The 26170-nt window shown below is 41.1% G+C and overlaps 2 protein-coding genes across 2 annotated transcripts in view; both read left to right on the top strand.

Annotated features, from left to right (window-relative positions):
- Positions 1–4420, top strand: part of LOC147902358 (pentatricopeptide repeat-containing protein At1g06140, mitochondrial-like) — a 42779-nt gene extending 38359 nt beyond the window's left edge. Inside the window, exons 6-7 of the mRNA XM_087373202.1 lie at positions 3970–4076; positions 4328–4420. Of these exons, the coding sequence (XP_087229328.1) occupies positions 3970–4076; positions 4328–4420 (200 nt within the window). The remainder of the gene's footprint in view (positions 1–3969; positions 4077–4327) is intronic.
- LOC147902357 (aldo-keto reductase family 4 member C10-like) lies at positions 4150–13511 on the top strand. The gene is made up of 3 exons (XM_087374098.1): positions 4150–5008; positions 5391–5642; positions 13074–13511. Exons 1-3 carry the CDS (start codon positions 4445–4447, stop codon positions 13308–13310), a joined length of 1053 nt encoding a protein of 350 aa, XP_087230224.1. The 5' UTR covers positions 4150–4444; the 3' UTR covers positions 13311–13511.
- The last annotated feature ends 12659 nt before the right edge of the window (positions 13512–26170 follow it).

The following is a 26170-nucleotide window of genomic DNA, read 5'->3' as shown; positions in this document are numbered from 1 at the left end:
GCAAAACCATCTGAAACCATTCGGTGGACTTGATGTCATATTGTGTGGCGATCTATGTCAAGCTAGCCCTATGAAAGATTCATGGATATTCATGGAACATTCATCTAACTCAACAACAATCTCATCATTTTGGAAAGACAATGTTCTCTTATTTGAACTAACAACACCAACGCGTCAAACAAACAGTATATAGATAGACCTACTAAACTGAATAAGAACTAGGGAACACACTCAAGAAGACATCGCTTACCTTAATAGCAATTATCTTCGACAACTAACAACAAAAGAAAATGTTCCTCACTTATTCTACACAAACCCATCAAAAGAATCTCACAATGAAGAAGTTTTCAATTTGCTTCAACAAGATGCACACATCTTAAAACCAGTTGACAAAAGACACAAAACATGCAGCAAAACCATAACAATGCCAACAAATCCCAAAAACACCTCCGGCTTGCACCAAAACTATATTTGAAGCCTAGAATGATAGTTGAAATATGTTCATGCAATTTCAACATTCCAGACAGTTTGGTAAATGGTGCCAGCGGTATTTTTAAGGATTCTAACACAACCTTCGAGCCACACGTTGTTTGGGTTTTGTTTAACAATGAAGGCATTGGGAAAAGAGCATGCTACAATAACTCAAACCTCTACAAAACCCAATTGGATACCCATATTCCGAATCACAAGAGAATTCCAAATTGGAAAGAACTTCTTGAACACAGTCTGTGGACAACAATTCCCTATATAGCCAGTAGTGGCTAGAACAATCCATCGTTTGCAAGGCCTATCCATGGATTCACTCGCATTTGACCCCTCCTTCATCAAAGCACATGGTCTTACATACACAGCTCTTTCACATGTACACAACCCTGAGAGACTGTAATTTCTCAACCCCATCCAACCAAAACACATCAAAGTCGACACCAATGTTCTAGAAGAAATTCAACGTGTGAGAAGTCAATGACATTGGATTGTAGACCAAATGAACTTTTCTCTCCAAAAAAATAACCAACATTACAATCTCTTAACACAAGAACACTTGGTTCACATTATGAAGGCATACTTAATGACAAAAGTCTTCTTCATGCCCCAATAATATGCCTCCAAGAATTGCATTGCAAAACGACAATACGTTAGTAGGACAAAGTGTGAGTGCTTGCTCACAATATTCACAACCAATGTGCTTTCACAATTTTCAATCATTAATGTGTACAAGTTGCCCTCCTCACCACAATCAACACTTATCTCTCTATTGGATATACTACTCAACAAAATAGAACAAGAAATACCAACAACTATCATCGGGGACTTCAATATTCAATACAATAACTCAAACACCACTACAACACAACGTTGTACGTTCATGACACGAAAAAATTCCACCAACTAATCAATCAACCAACAACTACAGAAGGGTCCATAATTGATCACATATGGACAAACACAACAAATGAAAACACAATTTCCGGAACAAACTACATTTATTGGTCTGACCACTCCCTTACTTACACCACAATATGGCATCCATCCAGGGTAGGCCTTATGAATGTAATTCACCTTGTTTTAATGATGAATATAGAAATTTGTGTTATTGACTATGCAATCTCTCTCTCTCTCTCTCTCTCTCTCTCTCTCTCTTTGTGAATCCCACAATTTGTGGTGTTCTCTCTTTAATTTTTTATTGTTCTTATAAGATTCAAGAAGGCTCTAAGATCCCATGTTTGCACATTTATTCTTCGCACAGTCTAAAAATCCCATTTTTAGTACCATGTTTGCACATTCTTTACTCATTCTTCACATGTACAACAGCCCATCACCTCCCTTTTGCGCGTGCGCTACTAGGTCCCAAGACTCTCTATCTCTCTCTCTCTCATCATGAATTGTACAATCTGCTTTATTCTTGATTTGTTTCTTGATTGTTCATAGCCAAGGACTAGTTATGTTCTTTCTTCTTGTAAATCCCCCTACCTTCAAAATCAATTCAACTTTGTGTCCCAAATGAGATCATGTGTTTCATACCATTTTTGCACACTCTTTACCACTTGGTGATGGTTTAGGTGGCTTCTTTGCATGTAAGGCATTGGAAGCACTCCATCATTGTTGGAAATATGGGCCTATGGGGCCTTGGTGTGGCCCTAACCCCCCTCATGGTACCTTGGAATAGTGTGGAATTGAAGAGGCAAAAATGACCTTGGCGCGTTGATGACACCTTAAATGAGGGGAATAGAAATCCCATAGATAAAGGTGGAAAATATGGATCCTTGAATATATAGCAGTAGTGAAACCCTCTCCAAATGTCATGCTATTCTTTTGGACAATGGAGAGTCTCCTACATGGCTAGGAGGCGGGGGATTGGGACCCCTCGCCTTGAGTGCATTCCTTGGCTGCCAAATGGTAGCATCAGCAATTTTTGATGGCTTTTACCAACAATCATCATGGAATAGAAGTACTATTGTGAGAGGTCAATGCACATGTAATTGTTGGAAGCATCTTTGCACATGCTTGGTGACACTTTAAGTGGCTTCTTTGCATGTGAGGCAAAGGAAGCACTCAATCAACATTGATTTTCTAAGAATAGTAGTACCATTGTGAGAGGCCAATGCACATGCAATTGCTTGAGGCATCTTTCCAAATACCAACAGCAAGAGCAATTGAACATTATTGAAAAATGTTGAAGGGAACTTCATCATCCTGACCATTTATAGATTTAGTAAATGGTGATTTGTTTTGAACTTCCACATCAATTATGCAATAAAATTTTAAGTTCCTCATTTCCACATCTTACCTTTGTGGACTGTTAACAACAACACAACGTGTTTTGACTCTTTCAATCAAGAATCTTATTGCTTTCAAAAGAGCTTTGAGGTCATAATAAGAGTCCCATCACTAACTACATTTTGTGATGCATAGCTAGACCATGCTATACTTGTTGGCGTGTGGCCTCGTACGGGAAGGTCATAGTAACGAATCCACTCCTACGAATTGAAATTGCATAGTTGTTTTATTTAATTACCATTTTATTGCGTGCTATTGGGCCATTGGTTATTCGTGGAGATTTGGGCCAAGTGTGCATGTGAAGTGCTGTTGTGAATTGCAGTTTCTACTGCGTGGGGCAGTTAACTAACAGTCCATATTCATCAAGACCGAGTTAGAGTCCACGCACATCAATTTAATTCGAGAGAGATCCTTACATATCTTCAAAAGGGCAGGCCCATTGAAGAAATTCACCTTGTTTTTTATATTAAAAGAATCCATATTAGTTTCTAAAACAAGTTAATAAACAATAGTGGTAGTGGAAACAATAGCACTAGTGGAAACAACATTGTGGTGGTTGTGCCATACGCCACAATGGTGACATTGATGTGCAAAACAAGGTGCATGGCTGCATAAGCACACTACCCAAAGAGCATATCACTAATTGCAAATTTGAGAGAAAGTGGTGATGTAGCAAAAGCACATGCTAGGGGGATGAACATGCATGCGATGCTACCACCTTACATGCTCTTATAACTCCAATTAAGGCTTCCAGAGTGCTAGTTCTGGTAGCTTTCATGGTAGCAAGCCCGAATTCCAAGGGCTGGCATTCCTATGGTCTAGCGCACTTCTTACAAAGCTCCGAGATGACCGTAGTAGAGTCCGAATCTTTTACTAGGGTAAGCGTGGAGCCACGTGGAAGACACGCAAGCAGTGTCGTGGCGCAATGAAGAATTAGCACGTGGACTCCGATCCGATCAGGGCACCCAATCATTGAGGCGCTTCATAATTAGGGTTTAGGGAGTGCAGGATTGGCTGGCTGATGAATATTAGTATCAACAGAAACAGAAAGAGAATATTCGTGATCCGAGGTTCGCTTTCTCGGGAGCAGAGATCGAACGACTTTGCAATCTTCCATCAGTTTGCTCTGGAGATTCACGAGTCCAAAAGATTGGAATTGCCTCTCCGACTCCGACAATTTTCTGTCTGTAGGTTTTTTCCCCGGCATGTTTTTCCCGGCTCCTTGTTACCTGCTTGCGATTGCTCAAGTTCCTGCTTTTGTACTCAAAGGAATCCGCCAGACAGAAATTTCTTGTTTTGTTTGCAAATTTTCCGTTCTTTGAGGCCAGTTAGCTCATCGCATGTGCTCCGTGTTTTTTCTACATCCCGTTTTAGTTTTGCTGCTTGGAGATACATGTCAGCGGAGGTAATCCTTGCAGTCATATTCGCTACCGTGAAAGCTGTTTCTCGAGGGGACGTTCGGGGAGATAAGTTAGCCCTGTCTTCTTAACCAGAGGCAAGAGAGACGGGGGAATTGTCTTAAGGTTGAAGAATTTCTTGGCCGTAGCAGGCGGCGCAAGTTACAGACAAGAAGGTGTTTGGAAGCTTTATTCAGCACCGTCTTTCCCCGGCTAGTGATAAAACCCATGCCGTGGACGCCTGAAGCAAATTTCCACTCATATCTAGAATGAAGGACAGGAAAGCGCATCCTCTTACGCATTTCATCCTGAACACAGGAGCAAAAATTCCTGCGGTAGGCTTGGGAACATGGCAGACGGATGGGGATACCTGTAGAGCCGCAGTGCGAGCCGCATTAGAGGTTGGCTATCGTCACTTGGATTGCGCGCATCTCTATGGCAACGAGGTGGAGGTTGGCCAAGCCCTGGCAGAGGCACTAGGTGGAGGCTTGCCAGGTTTGCGACGGGAGGACTTGTTTGTGACTTCTAAGGTTCTGTGCACAACGAATGCGCCGAAGCGTGTGGAGGCTGCGGTCGAATTTTCTTTGAAAAATCTTGCACTCTCGTATCTGGATCTGTATCTGATACACTGGCCCGTCACGTCCTCTGTGGGTGACGCCACTGACCCGCCGCACAAGCAAGGGAAACCATCCCCTCGCATGAAGGAGACTTGGCGAGCTATGGAGCAATTGGTCGAGAAAGGTTTGGTGCGGGCTATAGGCGTCAGCAATTTCAGCGTGGCGCAGATCAAAGAGCTGCTTGGCTTTGCTAAAATTATACCCGCTGTTAATCAGGTGCGGAAATCCTTCAACCATCAAATGAAATGATCTTTACCTGGCACCTTTTGCGTGATCTTACATGCCCTGTTCCCCTTGTCTAGACCTTAAACGCATGGACACGCTTTCTAAACCATAGCAGTAGGTTTATTTGAAACAAATCTTGCACTCGAGTTTGGTTAGCTCTTGATACCTTGGTACCTCTGCTGGGAAGCCTATGCCTCCTACAGATGGCTTGCTCTTGAGAAAAGAAAATGACGCTGTCCAAAATGAAGCTATTTCAGATATTTTCCCCCACCCGCAAAGAAACGAACCTTCTACAGCCATTTTAGATACTTTTGCACGCTTCTTTCAGTCGGGGGGTTCGACATATAACGTCTCTTTGGATCTTATTCTGCAGGTGGAATTGCATCCTTTTTGGCGACAGGACGACTTGTTAAAGTTCTGCCATGATAAAGGTATCCATGTCTCAGCTCACACTCCCCTTGGAGTGCCCGGGAGCAGCCTCAGAAGTATGCATGATGATGACTTGAGCGGGGAGCATGAAAGTATCCCCATCGCGTTTATACGGTCACGTTCTGGACATTCACCTATGCTCAAGACATCTGTAATTAAAGCCATTGCGGAACGCCTTCACAAGACTTCTGCTCAGGTATGCTGTGCTAAAGCTGGAAAAAGGGAACTGCGTTGTTGCATCTGTGATTATCTAAGGCATGTATGCCAAACCTGCTGTAATTTTAACTCCTTTGAATTCCTTAGGGAGGAGGCTCTAGATGATTCTAGTTTGGAGGATGAGGTTGAGGAAGTTAGTACCAAATACCCAAATCTTTGAGGAACAGCTCTGTCAAGCTGACCGAACCAATGTAGGAAACGAGGGCCCCCTACTTCATGGTCGTCAAGAGCAAGAAATCAAGATGGAGAAAAAAGGTTAGCAGAGCAAGGAGGCAAGCTCTAGGCAGAGTCTAAGAGATTCCAATTTGGAAGCTAGGGAGAAAAGAAGGTTGTCAAGGGGTTTTGTCATCTTGCCTCCATAAACTGTGCAATTGAAGAAAAAGAGAAACAAAAGCACTCAGTGAAGATGTAGATTAACAGCAAGGATAATTTCTCCTTTTTAAGTGTTAATGAACAAGGACTGTCAAATGACCTTACACCAGCCAATTTAAAGAAATGGCTCAAGAAGTTGGACTTTTTAGCACTTGAAGATGTTCATGTCACCAGGCTGTAAATATTTTAAAGTCAAAGCATAAGTTGACCATTTATTGATCATAATTAATGAGTTCTTCTTTTATTTAATTATGTTCAAAGAGTTACCTTTATTTGGTCAAACTCTTGACTCCGGTCAAAGATTACTAACCCGGTTAAGTAAGCCTAACCTCGGTTAGGAAGATTTGGCTTCGGCCAAGATGGTTAACCATGGTTAACCAAGCAATCAAAGTGCTGACTTCGGTCAGAGAGTGTTGACTTCGGTCAACGAGACTTGGCTCACGCCAAGAGGGTTAACCTCGTTAACCAAGGTGCGCCAACTTCGGTTGGAGAGACTTGGCCATAATTAAGGCGCTCCGACTGATGGTCAAGCCCCTTAATTACGACCAAGAGGGTTGACTTCGGTCGACTAAGAATTGTGTTCTATGTTTTGTTCACATGTTTGCTTGGTGGGGATGCCCACACTGACTAGGATTAGTCCAGAGTTTATTATTTGCATGCGAAGCGCTAACAATTAATGGGTGCCATGGTTATGCGCTTTATTTAATTGTTGCAGGTATAAGGAAGGTTCGAGACTTGGACATTGCGGAGCCTCACAAGCGATTAGGAGCTATTTGCGTGACTAAGTGCAAAGAAGACCCCAAAAAGAAGACCTTACCCATGGACATGGGATTAGAACTAGGCTAGAAATTAGACAAGTGGCAACTTGCCAAATGAATGCGCTTTGTAAATTCATTCATGTTTTTGATTCTTTGTAACATAGCTCTACGATGAAGTAATAAAATACCTTCGGGTGGGTCTCGAACCCTTTTGACGACGTATTTCAAAATCAAAATCTTGCATTAACTCTACCCATCTAGCCTTTCTTCCTCTCAATTCAGAGCCGTGACACACATACTTGATTGACTGATGATCGGTCAATACAAGAAACTTCGAACCATACAAGTAGTGTCTCCAAACCTTTAGAGCATACACAACTGCATAGAGTTCTTTCTCTAGGTTGGGCCAACGATATTGCATGTCATCTAGCTTCTTACTCTGAAAAGCTACAGGTCTGCCCTCTTGGAATAAAGCTGCCCCAATCGCAAAATCACTCGCATCGGCCTCAAACATAAGGCCGGGTAGGATCGGGTAATGCAAGAACGGGTGCTTCCTTGATAGTTAACTTCAAGGTTTTTAAAGCCTTGTTCAATGCATCATTCCAAGAGATCGACTGAGTAGACCATGCGTCCACGACCTTTCAATATGTTGGTCAAAGGTGCCATGATATTAGAATAATCATGCATAGACTTCCGTAGAAAAACCGTGAATCCTAGGAAAGAACGAAGTTGTTTCACAGTTTGAGGGATAGGCCATTCCAAAACCTTGTAGATACGATTTAGATCAATGCTAATACCTTCAGAAGAAATCTTGTGTCCTAAGTAAATGATCTCCTTCTTGGCATGTCTTAGAATAACTAAGACAATCCGGAAGTGTCCAATGTGATACTCTAGCGTTCGGCTGTATACCAAAATGTCATCTAAGAACACGACAACAAATTTATCCAAAAAATCTCAGAATAAATCGTTCATTATTTGCTGGAAGGTAGCAGGAGCATTGGTTAAATCAAAAGGTAATACGAGAAACTCATAATGGCCATACCTAGTTTGGAATGCGGTTCTATCTATGTGTTTAGCATAGATACGGATTTGGTGATAACCCGTACGCAAATCAATCTTAGTGAAATACTTCGCTCCGGCCAAACGGTCTATCAAATCATCGGAACGAGGAAGGGGGTATCGATTCTTAATTGTCACTTTATTCAATCGTTTATAATCTATACACATTCTCCACGAACTATCTTTCTTCTTTCTTAAGAGGACAGGTGCTTCCCAAAGTGATTTACTTGGGCGAATATAGCCCATATTCAGGTAATCTTGTAGCTGTGAAGCTAACTCATCCTCCTCAAGCTGGCTCATCCTATAAAGTGGAACACTAATAGGTTGAGCCCTAGGTACTAAATCTATGCGATGGTCTACTGCCTGTTTTGGAGGTAAACCTTCCGGCAGTTGAGCAGGGAATACATCCATGAAATCATTTAACAACGTTCTCAATTCACGGTGTTCAAACACGCTTAAATCATTTTTGTTATTAACAGAGACAACAAATGAAGAAAGCGGAATCAAAACACATTGATACACATTATAATGAGAAGTGTTTATTATATTCCGAAGCTGCATCCCAGATACAATAGGTCCCTGAGAAGAGGGAATATTATCACAATGAATACAAAATTGGGTGTCCTTATCCAAAAAAGAGAGTGTATGCTCTTTCCATCCAATCCGAAATATCGTGGGTTTTAAACCACTGTATTCCGATTTACAAGTCCACATGTTCCAAGTGCATGACATAGCACGTAGGAGCAGCTGTGTAGTCTTGAATCCGGATAGAAAGTGCTTCATTTTTCGTACCCTTGCCACTCAACCCGAGAATCAAGCTTGCCTAGCCCTAAGCCTCCCTAGGCTACCTGAGCTAGTCTTGTGTACCCAGTACACGTCAGATACCAATCCGTGCACATGACAAGCAAACAACAGTAAATTTACTTTTTTCTTGTTCTTCATAAAATGCTGGCAGCTCGTATTACGACTTTGATGGTCTATTGTTGAATGTTTGGGCCTGAAACCCACTTGAGAAGGTGCTCTTTTTCTTTTTTTCTGCTCATTTGCTCATTTTTTATTCAAGTATAGTACCATATAGTTTTGCCATATGCCATTAAACTACTTACCATGATTGTCCTGTAAGTGCTTGCTGCCTATTGTCTCCTCTTTTGTGCAACAGTACAATTCTATTGAGCTGCCTCTCCGTGCTTCCAAAGCTTTATTTGTTATCATGTTAGCATCTCTTTGGTTTCATCTCCTCCCCCTATTAGCATCTTTGCTATTAAGCCTTGAGACTATTTCTTCAAACTCCTCCACGTCTTTTTCTGTGATGATACCATTTGTGGCTTTGAGTCGAGAGATTTTTTTCAACTATGTCTCTCTTGTGCAAGGCATCCCTTTGCTTCTTCCTTTGCTCTTTTTCCCTTTCCCCGATATAGTCAACATTTCTCTGGTTCAAGTATGACAATTAGTGCTGACCTTACTGAATCACACTAGGCTCTCCATCCTCAAATGGGGGGATGTTGTAGATTTCTGTTTTCTACAGCTAATTGAGTTCCTTGAAGCCATGGCATTGTGGTCAGACTCCAATGTCTCATAATCAATCCTGAGGTATTTCACGATGTGCCTTGTGGGTGGAGTTATAGTCATGTAGTCAACTGATGCTTGACTCTTGTGGGGTTTTGTACATGTGCAGCCTCCCGTATCCTTGAAAAAGTGGAAGCCATTTGCATATCTGAAGTTCGAAGCACCCACATAAGGTGAGCAATTGCTTTCCCATGACAGTGACTTCTATGCGTCTTTTGATATCCTCTTCCACCCTCCTCTTCCTTCACTATCCTCTTCCACTTCCCCCATCCAAAAGGGTCTTACTGAACCAAAAGGGTGAAGAGCTAGGTCAAACTAGACATGTGGTTTTTAGCAAAGACACATGAAATACATTGTGGATTTTAGAGGTGCTTGGTAGCTCCAATTGATTCGCTACTTCTCCAATCTTGCGGATGATTCTATAAGGGCATAGTACCGATAGCAAGCTTTGTGTTGGTACTACCTTTCAATGAAGAATATGATTTTGTGGAGACGTGAACGCACATAATCCCCTTCCTTGAAAACCAAGTATCTCCTATGTTCATCCGCATGTTTCTTCTGCTTTGCTTGGGCATCTTGCATATTTTTTTAAGCGAACTGTAGAAGAGCTTCCATCATGTGGAAGTCATTTCATGCTTGCTGATTTTTCACAGCTACGTCTGCAATTAAGGAAGGCATTTTCACTTTGATTGCCTCAAATGGGCTCATGCCAATAGAGAGATGCTTAGTGTTGTTGGCTCTGTAGCTCCGTGTTGCCTCTTCCCGCCGATTCACTATGTCCTCATGTTGGCTAGCTCCTCCTCCACCCCGCTTTGTCCTGGTGCAAACTCAAATGTGAAGAAGTCAGTGACATGTCTCAAATGCGTAGGACTGGATTTTGGTGGTAAACTCCTAGTCCCCCCCCCGGCTTGTCCGCAGTTTGTCCGCAGTGTATAGAGCTAAAATGATCGAATCGTATGATACAGTTGGTCTTGTCTTGTGGGATTAGGGGGTCCGATGCGTCCAAGCTTTACTGAAAGGGCGGGAGTTGTTCCATCTGAATACCTTGATTGGCGAACATATTGATACCTATGCATACCATGCCTTGCTAACCCTCCTATCTGCTAGTCTCTTGGATTACTCTAGTGCCAACCTTGGTAATCTCCAGCTAGACAAAATCTAGACCCTATGAAGGAATGTTACTCTTTGGAAGATTGCAATAAATTTGAAGTGGTGTCATGGCAAGGGCTTACTCCGAATCATCTAGGAACCCATAATCACGTGTAATCTCTCAAATCTCCTCTAGTCAATCGTTGAGAGGTCACTCTCCCAAAAGGGTGCTGCATACACATGGTTACCAGCCTCACTAGTGTGTAAAATAGCCGTCCTTTCTCGGAGTATGCCTGAAAGAACTGTTGCTCTAACATCAATCTGAAGTGGTGTCATGGCGAACTCTGCCTGTACTATCTAATGGGAGACTGAGGGCTTACTCTGAATCATCTAGGAACCCATAATCACCTGTAGTCTCTTAAATCTCCTCTAGTCAGTTGCTGAAGTGCAAAAGGGTGCTGCATACACATGGTTGTCGGCCTCACTAGTGTGTCAAATAGCCATCCTTTCATCGGAGAGTCCTGAAAGTATGCCTGAAAGAACTGTCGCTGTAGCTGAGCTAGAGGTTGTTAAGTCGAGCCTTGGTTGCATGAATCATCTCGTGAAAACCAGTCCCGTGAAGATTGCCCCTAAATAAGTGTAGGACTGCACGATCTCCACCAGCTCCTCTTGGTGAGTGAAACTGTGTTGATGAAGCACTGCCTGTGAGATGTTGAAATCATGACCTCAGTCTTGCCCAAGTTGAGTGTCAAATCCCTCTCCCTGCAGAACACCTCATCATCATACCATGGGTTCTGTAGCATCTTCTGCACTGGGGGGTGTGATGCAGGTCAGGTTATAGGGAATGACATGGCTGCGACCTCCCATTGAAACAAGCACGTCTGAGGCATGGTTGAGATCTGCCTTATCTCCAAGAGAGGTCAGTAGCTCATGAGACAAGTGACTTAGATATACGGCATCAAGGGCATGATCAAAGTGTATCTGGACACGGCTGGGGGCCAGAGGGTCTGTCTTGCAACTAATGTGGTAATTGAGGTGCTGAATGCCAAGTAGGAGTGGTCGGCACCAAGTGGGGGAGGAGCATCCCGGGAATTCATACAGGGGTGCTAGTTTACTTGTTACTTATTTGTGTACTTAACATACATGTGCAGTAAGTACAATGAGCAATGCACAAGAGAGATGTAGAACCAATATTTCTGTCCACAGCGGACACAATAAAAAGTGTACGCTCAATGTCTCACCACCTAGTAGCAGAGTGCTACCTATGACCCGCTGTGCACAACCAACGGCTGTTCTACCTCCGTGGTGCTCTCAAAGCACTCGGCCTATGTGCTCCCTATGAGCCTCGTTGCTCTGCCCTACAAACACAGCTCGAAGCTATCCCTGCTGGACAGACACAACACAAGGCAGTGAATGCTGTGAACTATTGACCTTCTTGCTGCCCTGATGTGCAGCCAATGGTGAGGCCCAAGGTTCTTCTGACTGCCACTCTCTTTGCTGTCCTGGATGACAGCAAAGAATGTAGTCCTCTGTGCTCTTTGATCCCTGCAGTAGCCACTTCCCTTGCTGCACCTTAGGGGCTAATAGCCCCCCAAAATGGCCAACTGGCGTTCTATTTGAACTGACCCAGACAACCACACTACCAGTCTGTAAAACTGACCGGAGGTCTGTGAAATCTGCCCCCTTTGCAGCTCTACCTGGCCACGTGCAGGCAGCCACTGGCCCAGGTGGATCTGCCCTGTCCCCGGGCTTCTCCAGGCCTTTTCCATGACCTAAACCTGCTCGAAAACAGGTGCAGTCCTGCTTCTGTTTCTCTGCCAACCTTCTGGACCTGTTCCAGCCTTTTACCTTTTACCATCAGTTCAAGCCCTGTTCTGACACCTGCAGCCACCCGTGCAATTCTGTACAGGTTGCCCCACATGGTTTTCTCTTGCTCCACCTGCTCCAAATACCTGTGCAGCTGTCAGGAACCTCTAGGGTCTGATCCTAACCTCGAACCAGGCTGTGTACATGCTGAATATGCTCCAGATTGTGCCACGTGTCATTTGGCAGGGTCCCATACTCTGGCTGCCCCGACTCTTCTCAAAATCCAGGTACCTCTGTTGATTGTGCTGCCTATGTTGAAGCCTATCATGCTTCTCTGAGTTTGTATGCTGCCCACACGGCAGCCTATGTGCTGTCCGTGTGGCAGCCACATAAACCCTCCCCCATGCTCTCCACGTATAGGGGCTCACATATGGGGAGGTGACTTTTCCAACATTAAGCCCTCAATTGCTTCAATATAATATTGCCCTTTCTAAAATTTTTTTCTTTCTCACACTCACTTGGCACAGGTATGCAATTTCATGATTGAAAGGATTATTTATTGCTCTGAAGTTGTCAGATTTTAAGTAGAGCCTAAATAGAGTAACTGGTGTGGTTTACTGACTCTTGTTCCTTTTCTTCACAGGTTGTGTTTTTGTGAAAGGGGGTGTGGGTATGTGTGTGCGTGCATGTGGGTGGGGGAACACTGGAAAATCCAAAAATTAGCTTTAGTGGCTGATTAAAAGAGAGTTTTTTTCCTCCAGGTTATCTTGAGGTGGGCAATACAGCGAGGCACCAGTGTACTGCCTAGAAGCCTCCATCCAGACCGCATTAGATCTAATTTTGATATCTTGGATTGGTCAATTTCAGATGATGAATGGAATGAAATAAATTCAATGGAACCACAGATCGCCCTTATTGACAGTCAAACTCCTTGTCTTTCCGAGAATGGACCATTGCAGGCAGTTGAAGAAATTGAGGATAACGAGGCCAATGATTGATGTACTACATGTCTCTGCCACTTCAGCATTCTTGTTGTAAATCAAGTGAGGAGTTTGATATCTCCCCATGATTGTATGACTACATAGAATACTGCTGAATTGATTGATTGTATTTGATATTATTCACACTTGAACAGTACCATATCTCAGTTCTTAAAATGATATTTCATTAAAGAAAATGAGAGCATGCTACGATTGTGACATTTAGTATGATCTATTTTGTCCCATGTGGACACATATATAGGAAAGGAGAGAGATGTATTTTAAACGCTGGTGCTAGGACTGCGTCTGATTTTGCTCCATAGATCAGTTGATTTTTTATGGGCTTTAAGAAAAAAAATTCTTCTTTGTAGGCATCAGAGTTACCCCTAGGACATGATCATGTAGGAGACGAGTCCTTGCATGTCAAAGGTTAGATAATCCCCCCCCCCCTCCCCAAAAAAAATAAAAAAAAAGAGAACCACCACAAGATGATATTGAGATGGCATCCTCAACACCCTTCCTCAGGAGGACAATGTTGGGGCTCAACGATAACTTACCATAACTGCTCCATGAAGTGTTTGGAAATTTAGTTTTGATTGGTTTTTTGCCAAATTAGGTGTATGATATGATTCCTCTACGTTTACATTTTCAGTTGGAGCGAGATAGTAGTTAGGCTTTACCACTTTTTGAAGTTGCATCCGCATTGACATGTGAAGCTTACGAAGATCTTTCATATATGTAAGCTTGTATGTAAAATTATCTAAAACTCTCATATTTTTACAACAGAAGAGCATTTAAGACCTTCAAAGCCTTGCTCGTAAATCTTTTCCATCTATTGAAGCCCATTTCTAATAATTTCCTTATGGACTAAATTGGCACTGATATAGAGAAACAAATAGGAAGCTACCTGGTTTATCGTTACTTGACATGATTGTAATTCATGTATTGATATATATATGCATAGTTGTGAGCCGAAATGGAAACGGAAGAAACGGAAATGGGAAAACCTGGTGAAAAGGCGCCAAAACAGAAATGGAAGAAACGGCAATATGGTACAATTTATGTATAATTTATATATATATATATATAATACAATCATCACTAGAGTGCAAATTATATATAATACAATTATCTATACTTGAAGCATCATGCATGCTTCTATGATTCTAAATTCCTATGATGACTGATTTATCTAGTATCATCTATTGTCCAAGAATGATGCTTTAACAATCAACATGTTTCTGAATTAAGTTCCAAGTTCAAACTTCTAACAAGTCTGAAGTTACAACAGTCTGAATTTTAGAAGTTTGAAGTATACAAGTTGAAACTTGAATAAAGCATCCATAGATGATCATGATCCACAAATTCCATGATCATGACTCATGAGTCATGCCAAAATGAAAGTACCCATGGATGATATAAAAAAAGCAGCCAATTGCCACCGTCGGTTGGTCCAAAGTATACTCAGTATGTATCATTAAAAAAGAAACAACATAGTGTAGGATGCATCATGCATGATGCATTTGAAGTGTCATGACTAGGAGTAGGCTAGCACTATACAGTTGTAGTCAAGGACCAAGGTACAATACTACTGATCATCTGCATCATCCATGGACTTATCATCGTCATCCTCTACCTCCTCAGATGAGCTTGAGGCATTGGTGTCACTGTCTACTGAAGAAGAATCATTAGCGTCAAGATCCGGTGCAATTGAAGTACTAGCACCATCTCCAGATGGCTGAGCCTACGATCATGTGCGCTGTGTTGGTACTGACAGCTCCTTATATAACATGGAGTATATGTCCAGCTCCTCCTGTGGGATGTTTGGTATGGCCTTCATCTTCTCCACGTCCACCTTGTCTACATTCACTTGGTGAGGTTTGGGGCAGCCGGTGGCAAACTCAAGGAGATGGAGGTTGTAATGACAAAACACCAACTGCTCCAATTGAGCCGTGCTTAATCTGTTCCTCTTCTTTGTGTGAAAGAGGGCCCAAGTGCTCTAGTTCTTCTCACAAGGACCCGAATTGCAGTCCTGTGAGAGAACACGTATAGCAAGGCATTTCTGCCATAAGCCATTTAAGTAGAGATAGGTCTTAGTAACTTATTATAATGTTAAACTTATTTGTAGTATATAAAGCTTCAAATTGCTTAACTACTAACTAGTGACGTAACTTGTCTCTTAACAAAGTACGAGTACGGTTGCCATATTTCTCCCACTAGGAGACAGGCGGCAACTGTGTGATACTTCCTTTCTAAGACATATGATTATGTCATCTATGTCTTTCTCCTCATCATCATGAGGAAGGCATCCCTCCCCTGATGCATAAGATTTTCTTATTGCATGCCTCAAATTCTTGCTCTCTGACTTCCGCATAGGGGTCCGCTCCATTGCGTTGTTGCTGGCAACCTTTTGTTGCTTCATTGAGCTCATTTGATTGTGATCATGTCCTTAAACATGGAAACAAGTACCGGTGCTAGTGGAGATTCATTACATTTGTGTATGACCTTTGCAATAATTTCTTATTTTCAATTACTCTCCATGTCTTGCACTTTCCTTGTAAGGTCTTTGATTTCTTGCTACAAAGTAATAGATTTTCTCTTGGGTCACCAGAGAATAAAACCACTTGGTCGGTCCCTCATGTGCTCTGTCTGTGATCGTATGAGTTGATCTTTGTGTCTTGGGACATCAAGAAGGAGTAGATAGATAGATAGATAGATAGAAAGAAAGAAAGAAAGAAAGAAAGAAAGAAAGATAGAGATAGAAAGAGAGAGAGAGAGAGAGAGAGAGAGAGAGAGAGAGAGAGAGAGAGAGAGAGAGAGAGAGAGAGAGAGAGAGAGATTTATTAACATCCATGCAAGGCCAAGGAGGCCTCTGAGACACAAATCAAACTATATCATGTGGAAAATGTTTGATGTAGTTGTTTGGTAGTCACATCCACACTAAAAGCTTTATCTAGAATCAAAATATATAATGTGGAAAATGTCTCAGGTAGTTCTTTGGTACACCCTTTAGAGTCACGTCGACACTAAAAGCTTAAACTAGAATCTTTGTTGACTGAAACTAGAATAAGCTAGGGGGGGGGGGGATTGAAACTAGAATACAAGACTACACAGCAATTGTTGATAGTTATTTGTGTTCTATGCATAATTTGAGCTTTTTGTAGAACCGATTGGGGTCTTGTTTGGGAATCCTAGTAGTATGATGCCTCGAAAACAGCCATGTTGACACCCCTTGGTATTGCCAGTGTGTAAACCCATATGCTGTCAATGGAGTCTTCAATAATCCTCTCCATCAAGAGCTGCCCATGTGGCATTTTCTTCTCGTGCCGCCCATATGACAGCTTCCTTGTCTCCCTATCCTATGTAGGTATCATTTCACAGTGCTCTCCTTGGGGGCTTAGAGGTGGGATAGAACCATTCACTCCAACGCTCCTTGTTTGGTGTGCACTATCGTAAGGTCTTGAAGGCCTTTCAATGTCCACAAAGTAGCATTATACTCTATCTTTAGCCTCGAATACCTTTCATTAAGTATTGAGATAATAGATCCCATGAGGCTCCTAAATAAGGCCAAACAAGGGAACATAAAGATTATGCCTGGCTAATCAGTACAACACGAAAATAATAAAGCTATTACCTATGGAAGAATGATGTAACCTGGAGTTGTAGAATTGAAATGCTTTGGAAAGCACCTTTTGTTAATGAACTAAGGTCAAGACCATGTGGGGGTTAAAGGTCACTGTGCCTTTACCCCAGTTATGTACAATACTCAAACACACATATAAATGAATGAAAAAGAAGATTAGGGTGGTTCTGCACCCACCAAAACTTGTGTGGCTCTGTGTCTCTCTCTCTCTCCTTCTTCCGTTCTTGCTTCTGTTGAGAGCACTCTCAACTGCTATCAGAGGTTTGATGCTTTCATTCGCTCCCAGGGTTTTAGAAGGAGTGAAATTGATCACTGCCTCTACACTAAAAGGGCTAAGGATAATAACCTGCAGTGCATGTGATCAATAGATCACCTAGTAAGAGTTTGGATGGTGGTATTCCTGAAGAGGCATGGAGTGGCAAGAAGCCCTCTTACTCTCATTTGCGTATATTTAGGTGTGAGGCATATGCATATGTGCCAAAAGAGCTCCGAAAGAAGCTAGATCCTAAGTCTAGGAAATGCATCTTTCTGGGTTATGGTGAAAGTGGAGAGATGGGCTATCGTCTCTGGGATCTAGAAGCAAAGAAGATCATACGCAGCCATGATGTAGTCTTTAATGAGAAGAAGATGCATAAGGCACCCATGAGGGATGTGGAAATGAGGAGAATCACTTTCCAGGATGTGAATCCACCTGCATATGTTGATAGACAGCAAGCTGTCCATGCACCAAATGTGCAAGAAATGGTACCACCAAGTACTCCCACAGGTATACAATCAAGGGTAGATGATGGATCATCTATTGGTGGAAATGATGAGCCAAATGTGGTTGATATGCAAGTGGGACAGCAAGCTGAAATGCCTTTGAGAAGATCATCTAGAGTGTCTAGACCGCCTGATAGGTTTGTTCCAGGGGTAGACTATGTGATGCTTACTGATTGCGGGGAGCCTTCTTGCTACAGAGAGGCTATGATGCACAAGGATCAACGCAAGTGGGAGTATGCTATGCAATCAAAGATGAGTTCACTTATGAAGAATAAGACTTGGGACTTGGTTTCTTTGCCACATGGAAAGAAAGCATTGCCATGTAAATGGGTCTTCAAAATGAAGGTCACAGGTGATGATGTGCCTAGGTATAAGGCCCGTTTGGTTGCTAAAGGGTTCAAGCAAGAGAAGGGTGTGGACTTTGATGAGATATTCTCTCCGGTTGTGAAGATGACCACACTTAGATGCATGCTTGGACTAGTGGCAGTAGAGGATATGGAGCTTATGCAGATGGATATCAAGACAGCTTTCTTGCATGGGGATTTGCATGAGGAAATTTACATGGTGCAGCCGGAAGGCTTTGAAGAAAAGGGCAAAGAGCATTTAGTTTGCAAGCTGAAGAAGAGTCGCTATGGTCTTAAGCAAGTGCCTAGAGAATGGTATCAGAAGTTTGATGCTTTCATTCGGTCCTAGGGTTTTAGAAGGAGTGAAATTGATCATTGCCTCTACACTAAAAGGGCTAAGGATAATAGCCTGATAATCTTGGCACTATATGTAGATGATATGCTATTGGCTAGCAAGAATACTTATGAGCTAGATGCATTAAAGGCCAAGTTGCATGAGGCCTTTGATATGAAGGATTTGGGACTTGCAGGTCATATTCTTGGTATGCGCATCACGCATGATCGAAGTAGGAAACTCCTTTGGCTTTCACAAAAAGAGTATGTTACAAAAGTATTACAGCATTTCAATATGGAGGGGGGGAAGGCAGTGAGTACTCCATTGCCTCCATATGTAAAACTGAGTCATATAGATAGTCCCAAATCAGATGAGGAAAGGGCCATGATGGCCAAGGTTCCTTATGCATCAGCAGTTGGGAGTCTTATGTATGCTATGATAGCTACTAGACCAGACATTGCATTTGCAATGGGAGTTGTTAGCCGGTATATGGCTAATCCAGGAAAGAGGCATTGGGAGGCAGTTAAGTGCATCATGAGGTATATGAAGGGTACCAAGGAGATGTGCATCTGCTTTGGTAAAGGAGACATGCGTGTATTTGGGTACACAGATTCAGACTATGCAGGGCATGTGGATAGTAGGAGATCACTTCTAGTTATGTGTTCACCTTTGCAGGTGGTGCAGTGTCGTGGATGTCTCACGCACAGAATTGCATTGCATTGTCTACCACAGAGGCTGAGTATGTTGCAGCCACAGAGGGTTGCAATGAGGCTATATGGCTTGATCGGCTAATGGGAGATTTGGGGATTCATACAGGTGTACCGACATTGCATAGTGATTCCATGAGTGCTATTCAGCTAGCACGGAATCCGGTCTTTCATGCAAAGACCAAACACATTGAGGTCAGGTACCATTTCATCAGGGAGGTACTTGAGGACAAGCGCATAGAGCTTGTCAAGGTTCATATAGATGATAACCCTACAGATATGCTGACGAAGAGTCTACCTAGTCAGCGGTTTGAGTACTGCCGTGTATTGATGGGCATTGGATAGTATGCTCACTGGTTGTTCTCCCTTAAAGGCACATTATCCTTTAAGTGGGACCTTTAAGTGGGAGGTTGTGGCAGTTAAAGGTCACTGTGCCTTTACCCCAATTATGTACAATACTCAAACACATATATAAATGAATGAAAAAGAAGATTAGGGTGGTTTTGCACCCACCAAAACTTGTGTGGCTCTCTGTCTCTCTCTCTCTCCTTCTTTCGTTCTTGCTTCCGTTGAGAGCACTCTCAGACCATGGAAAATATCATAAACTCACCTTGATGTATGCATGGTTAGCTAACCTAGAACATAGGGATGAGTTATACAAGTACATGTCATTTTAGATTCGTCATTTCTTGAATAGAAATAGAAAATAACATTTATTGTGTTTGGACCATGATGAGCCAATAAAACTTTAATATCTTCTTGTACCATTTCTTTGGAATCAATAGGAACTTCGATCAAGTTAAATCACATAAGAGTGCCTAGCAGTAGTCACAGTGGTGCATGCAAATATATACCAAGGGTGTAAAGACTTCATTGGACATGCTATGCATAGAGGAATGATACTTGCAAGGTTAACTTCATCTCGTGGCGAATATAGTTTGATGAGTTCCTTGAGGGTGAAGCAACCATATCCAATGTAAAGCAACCTCATCTAAAACTTGCCTAGCCCATTGCCCTCATGCTTGTATTTAACCGATTCATTGATGTGTAACTATAGTGTTCGACCAACACCACCCCTTCCCATGAGGTTGAGCGAACTTAACCATTGATTTCCACGATCTGGTCTAGCCATCCAAACACCAAATCCTTAAGGTGATGGATGTCCTTTAGTCTATCTACTTTATGAAAACATCTCTTACCAAGGCGAGGATTCAAACAAATTAACTCATTCAGTCTAGATGTGTGGATTTATTTCCAACACGCACTAGTCTAGTGCTATTGTAGTAGCATAGAGCCTTGTATTTCATGCCTACATGAAACACATTGAGATACATTATCACTATGTCAAAGAGAGATTGCATGAAGGAGAGATCAAATTGATCTACTATCCTAGACATTAGAATTTGTGGATCTTTTCATGAAGGCTTTACCTAGATAAAATTTGTTTAGGCTTACTTCCACTTGGTGACTGATCTATCAGCTTATACATGCTCACACTTTATTATGTGTGAGGGAACATAACCAAGTGTGTGTACTTACACTTTTTGCAATGTGAATTTGACATTTTGGTTCACTCTAGTTCACTCCACTCTCTATTCTCTATTCTTTTTGCAAGTGCCTTATGCTCACCAATAACAATTAATGCATTCCATATGTGTTAACACTAATGCAAATCAAATGGATGACACAAATTTTTGAGGTGGAACCGGGACCATAATTGTTGAAGATGGTAGAATGAGGGATAGGGAGATGAAGAGAGTAGAGTGGGGGGGAGGACTTTGTAACACTTTTTGAATACTCTATGCACATAGTGCAATTCACATAGTCTCAACAAAACCTTTCTAATTTGAAACTGAACTTACATAATTTTTGTTTTGATTCTTTGTATACAACATAAAAATTTGGTCAAATAAGAAAATGGAAAATTTGCTTCTATAAGACACATGTCTTTAAAAAATAGCCAATTTACTATTAAGGAGAAATGAAAAAGTGCTATCAGTGGAGCACTTTTAGCACTATGGCTTTGAACGATTGTTGATGGTGGAGACTCGAGCATCTAAGAAACATTTGTTGCATTGAGCATGACTAGCTCAAGTTTACTAATGAAATCATCAAGTTGAAAGTTTTTGATAGAATTTTTGTATAATAACACATGAGACATGATGTCATTAATGTGTCCAACTTCAATCCTCAATGCTTTGCCTTTGTTGTCTAAGTTGCTATGAGATATAGTGAAAAACATTGACCAAATCTCATTTTGATAGTCCACTATTATGTTCTTAGAAAAATGCCTAATTGCAGACACATAGGTCTTTATGGACTCTACCAAGGAAGGGATCAATGTAGATTTTGCCACAATAGTGAGAGTCACTATGGGTGTAATGCCATGGAACACATAGGATTATCTAAAATTTATGGTTTTTGGGCTAAACTACACAGTAAAGAATTGTTAAAGTCCAAATTAGAATTGATTGGAAGATATAATTAACATCTATGCCATGTTTCAATTTCATATCCAACTACTCAACAAATCCTGTCACAAGAATTTCATATATGAGAGTAATTGATTTTAAATCTTGCTGATGAATATTAGATCATGATAATTTGTTAAAGCAAGGTTCTATGCCCTATGTGTTGGAGTAGTATGAAGGTACTAGGACCTATGTTAGGATTCATGTAGCATATCCATATGTTTTTATGCTGGAGAAATTGTTGGAGCTATATGCACAAGTGTGAACACTACATGGTTCTATCATGAGATGAAGAATCTTTGATTGATGCTAACTATAATTGATGTCAAAGATTGATGTATTACATCATAGATGTTCAGTGCATTGGATGCACTATGCATGTTGTAACTTTTTTAAAATTGTTGAATCCTTGTAGATTATTTGCTTGGAATGCCTCATGTTGAGGAATTAATTGCATAGTAAAATCTAAAACAAGTTAAATATCATTTGTCTACTTTGTTTGTGAAAAATAGTTGAAAGTGTCGAAAAATAGGACCTAAGATTGTGCTGGACTAAAATCTTCTCTCCCTTCTATTATCACATGCAGCTTACATGAACTTATTTCACACACAAAGTTCAAGGAGGAATCAATACGGTAGACCAAAAATGCTATTGTATTAAAGAAAAATAGAGAGACAAAGTTGACTGTAATATCATGGACATGCCACACTACTACTTGGATTGTTTGTTGCCAATTACAAAAAAACTCTAATTCTATGAACTACTCAGCTAAGCTAGTATGACATGACCTCCTACATCAAACTACTAGTAGACCAATTGAGCAAGCCTAGCTCACAAGGAAGAGCCATAGTGGACTCGAATGTGCGATCGAAGGTTGTGTAGCTGCTCTCACTCTATAAGCTGATCAAAAACTAGCTTGGCTCTTGAAATAAACAAACCTTTGAGAAGCATCATCGTGCACATGCAATGCAACCAATGCATATAGTGATACCATGTCAATGTTTCCATTGTGGCTCCATGAGCCTTTTAGAACTCCCACATGCACTTGCCATGATGATGGCATTCGGCAGCCATATGCTTAGGCAGCCGTATAGATTCTCCAATCAAAATGTCTTTTTGTGAACTATTAATTACTACTAGGTTCTTCATGTCAACTAGACAAATTGAATTAGAATATAGGATTCAAGCACCACTCACAAACCTTAATGAAGGGAAGCCCCCCCCATTCCCCCTAGAAGTTGAATGGGGGAGAAAAAATGAAGTGTAAAGTTCAACACGAAAACTTTGCCTACTAAAATGAAAATTGTTGAACCACCAGAACACAAAACAAGTGCTAGGAAGGAGAATACCCTATGGAGCCAGATCTTTAAAAATGGAAACCATAAGCCCACTCTTCACAGGTGCTAGTAAAGAGAATACTCTATAGAGCCAAATCTTAAAAAATGAAAACCATAAGCCAATATAGTTGCAAACTCACTATGTTCCTTCACAGGTTGAATCTTCCACAATGCAAGCCTTTTTTATTTCTCATCTCTTTGTCTTTTCCAATAGTGTTTCTCTACATGGCCTGATACTCACAAGCTTGCTTATCCTTCTTTGAGATTTTCTACTCTTCTATTGCATAAGCTGGCTCACCATTTGTCTCTAAGGATTCTTCTCCGCTTTTTTCACTCCGTAACAATGACACATCATCCCAAAAATCCAAGTCATCATCCATCCTTAAAATTCTAATAGTCTTAAAATATCAAGAAGGCAAACTTGCAAGAAGTATTGCTCTAGAATAATCTAGATCTATTCTTGTACCTATTACACTTAATTTTTTCAGTATTGCTTTTATTGAATTCAAGAAAGTACCTAGACTCTCATTTTCTTTCATTTGTAGACTGAAAAGTTCTTATTTTAGGTAGCATTTGAATGTTTCATTCTAACACCAAATACAGCTTCAAGCATTACCCAGTTATTTACCATTGACTTTGAAATGTGGAGGTGATGGAAATAGTGTCGTCCAAGCATGCATCTCAACATGCCTATCACTTTCTCATCTTGTCACCAAAACTTGTCAGCTTCGTTATCCTTACATTTCTTGTCTACTCAATGCATCTAGTGATACCACATTGGTGTTCCACCATGTCTCCAAGAGCCTTTGAAAATTCCCATGTGCTCTTGCCATGCAAATGATGTTTGGTAGTCATGTTTAGTCAGCCGTATAGATCCTCCAATCAAAATGCCTTCATATGAGCCACCAATCACTGTCAAGTTCTTCATAGCTAATAAAAGTATAGGATTCAAGCACTACTCATGAAGATTAATCAAAAGAAGAGCCTTCCATGAAGGGTTTTGTCCAACAATAATTTTTGCTACCTTTATCAGTGTAGATGTCAGGCATATGGATGCACTTTTGTGTGACAATGTGCTTTAATATGACCTTTGAAGTAGGATTAGTATTGTAATAATTCCTACCACATTGTTGACAAGTATCGGTTGCTAGGGCCTCTTAGTCAACATTTGATTTTGAAGTGGTTGTGTTTACTTAAACATGCATAGCATGTTTAACTCCTTGTGAAGGAAGCTTGCATTAGTCTTTAGAGCGTACATCCTTATATAACTTCGTGTGAAGTTTCATTGACAAGGACTAAATTCTCCATGGCTTCAATTATGTAGAAGCTATTTTTGTCTTTAAGAGTTAACACATTATCCCTTAATTCATCAATGTGGACAACCTTGCATCCTCTGGCTAGGATTTCCTACATATGACCGGGTTTGGTTGTCTGATTGAATTGGATTTTAGTCAAGGTGTTAATTTTTTGAATAAGGTGATTACCAAATTGACAACATTGCATATGATTGTTCACAAGAATTTAAGGACTTATTATCTACCAACTAATGGACAAGTATAAAGTTATAGCAAAATTTTACTCTAAACTTTGAAGAAGACAATTTTAGAGAATAAAACAAATTGGGATCAAGAGTTTTGTTCAGCATTAGGGCATTTGAAATAGCATTCAAGGTGACCTTAGGCATGACAAAATATGAAGAGGGGAGAGGAGAAGAGTGGAGATGAGGAGCGAGGGCATAGCTAGAGAGCACACCACAAATGACTAACTGTACACTAGATTTAGTTGAAAATGTAGAACATATACAAACCCATTTAGGATTAGGGTTAGGGCATCTAACCCTTTCCTTCATAGCAGTCTATTGGGTTAGTGCTATGCACATATGATCCAATGATGGTGCTATGCACACATGATCACACGATGTTGAGCGTGAAATCTCAACACCTTCTCTCAAGATCAACATCATGAAGTAGGCGTTCCCTCAAGATGGTGATTCTAGGGAATCGAAGAAGGACTGAGCATTACATTCCATCACACCCCTTTAATGGGAATGTCCTTCCTCTTATCAAACCAAGAGCTAGTCGATGTTTCTCGAAAAGCTCTTTACCGAGTGGTTTGGTAAAGATGTCTGCAACATTCTCTTTGCTATCACAATGCTATAGTGTGATGTCACCACGTAACACTCTTTCTCTGATGAAGTGCTCTCTGACATCAATGTGCTTTGTCCTAGAGTGATATACTGGATTCTTTTTGAGCCGATTGGTTATCATAGTATATTGTTGTTGGCTTTGACTCATCAAAGTAATCTGTTTTTGACAATAGTCTTTTGAGCCATATAGCCTCACATGCACCTATAGTGAGTGCCCTATATTTTGCTTTAGTCGAAGACAAAGAGAAAGTTGGATGTTTGTTTTGACAACCATGATATAGCACCTTGACCAAGGAAAAATGCATATCCCCGTGTCGATCTCCTAGTCTCATGATCTCCAGCATAGTCACTATCATAGTATCCATGCAACCGTGGATGACTTCGCCTGTATTCTATTCAAAACTTTCGTGTACCTCTGATGTATCTCAAGACTCTTTTGACTACATTCCAGTGAGACTGTTTTGGATTTGCCATAAACTGTGCTAGTGAGCTTACTGTGTAACAAATATCTGGCCGTGTGATAGTTAGATATATAAGAGATCCAATGAGCTGCTTGTAGTACCTGTCATTGACTGTAGGCTTTTTTAAATCTTTAGTAAGTTTCAAACTCCGTTCCATGGGAGTGGCTGCAATCTTGCAATCTGCGTTATGAAACTTCTTCAGGAGACTATTAACATACTTGAGTTGACTCATGAATGTGTTATCTGAATCTCTCCAGATCTCAATTCCAAGACAATAGTGCATAAGTCCAAGATCTTTCATGTCGAACTCTGTAGATAAGTCTTGTTTTAGCTTTCTGATGAAGCTATCCTTGCTTCTGGTCACAATCAGATCATCTACGTACAAAAGTGCAATAGTAATGTCTTCCCCTTGAACTTTGTAGTAGAGAGTATGATCTGCATTGGACTTCATATATCCCAGATCAGCAAAATACTTGTTGATTCTGCTGTACCAACTTCTAGGTGCTTGCTTTAAGCCATAGAGACTTTTTTGAGATGACAAACCTTATTCTCCTTTCCTCGTTCAACATAACCTACTGGTTGTTACATGTAGACTTTCTCGTCTAGGTAACCATTGAGAAATGCATTCTTGACATCGAGATGATACACATTCCATCTACTGAGTGTCGCTAGT

This window comes from Dipteris shenzhenensis, chromosome 4 (genome assembly GCF_047967505.1).
Source record: "Dipteris shenzhenensis isolate YYH24624 ecotype China chromosome 4, Dip_SZ_1.0, whole genome shotgun sequence".
NCBI classification, from domain to species: domain Eukaryota; kingdom Viridiplantae; phylum Streptophyta; class Polypodiopsida; order Gleicheniales; family Dipteridaceae; genus Dipteris; species Dipteris shenzhenensis.
Note: the sequence above shows the minus strand (reverse complement) of the source record. Positions and strands in the feature narration are given on the sequence as shown.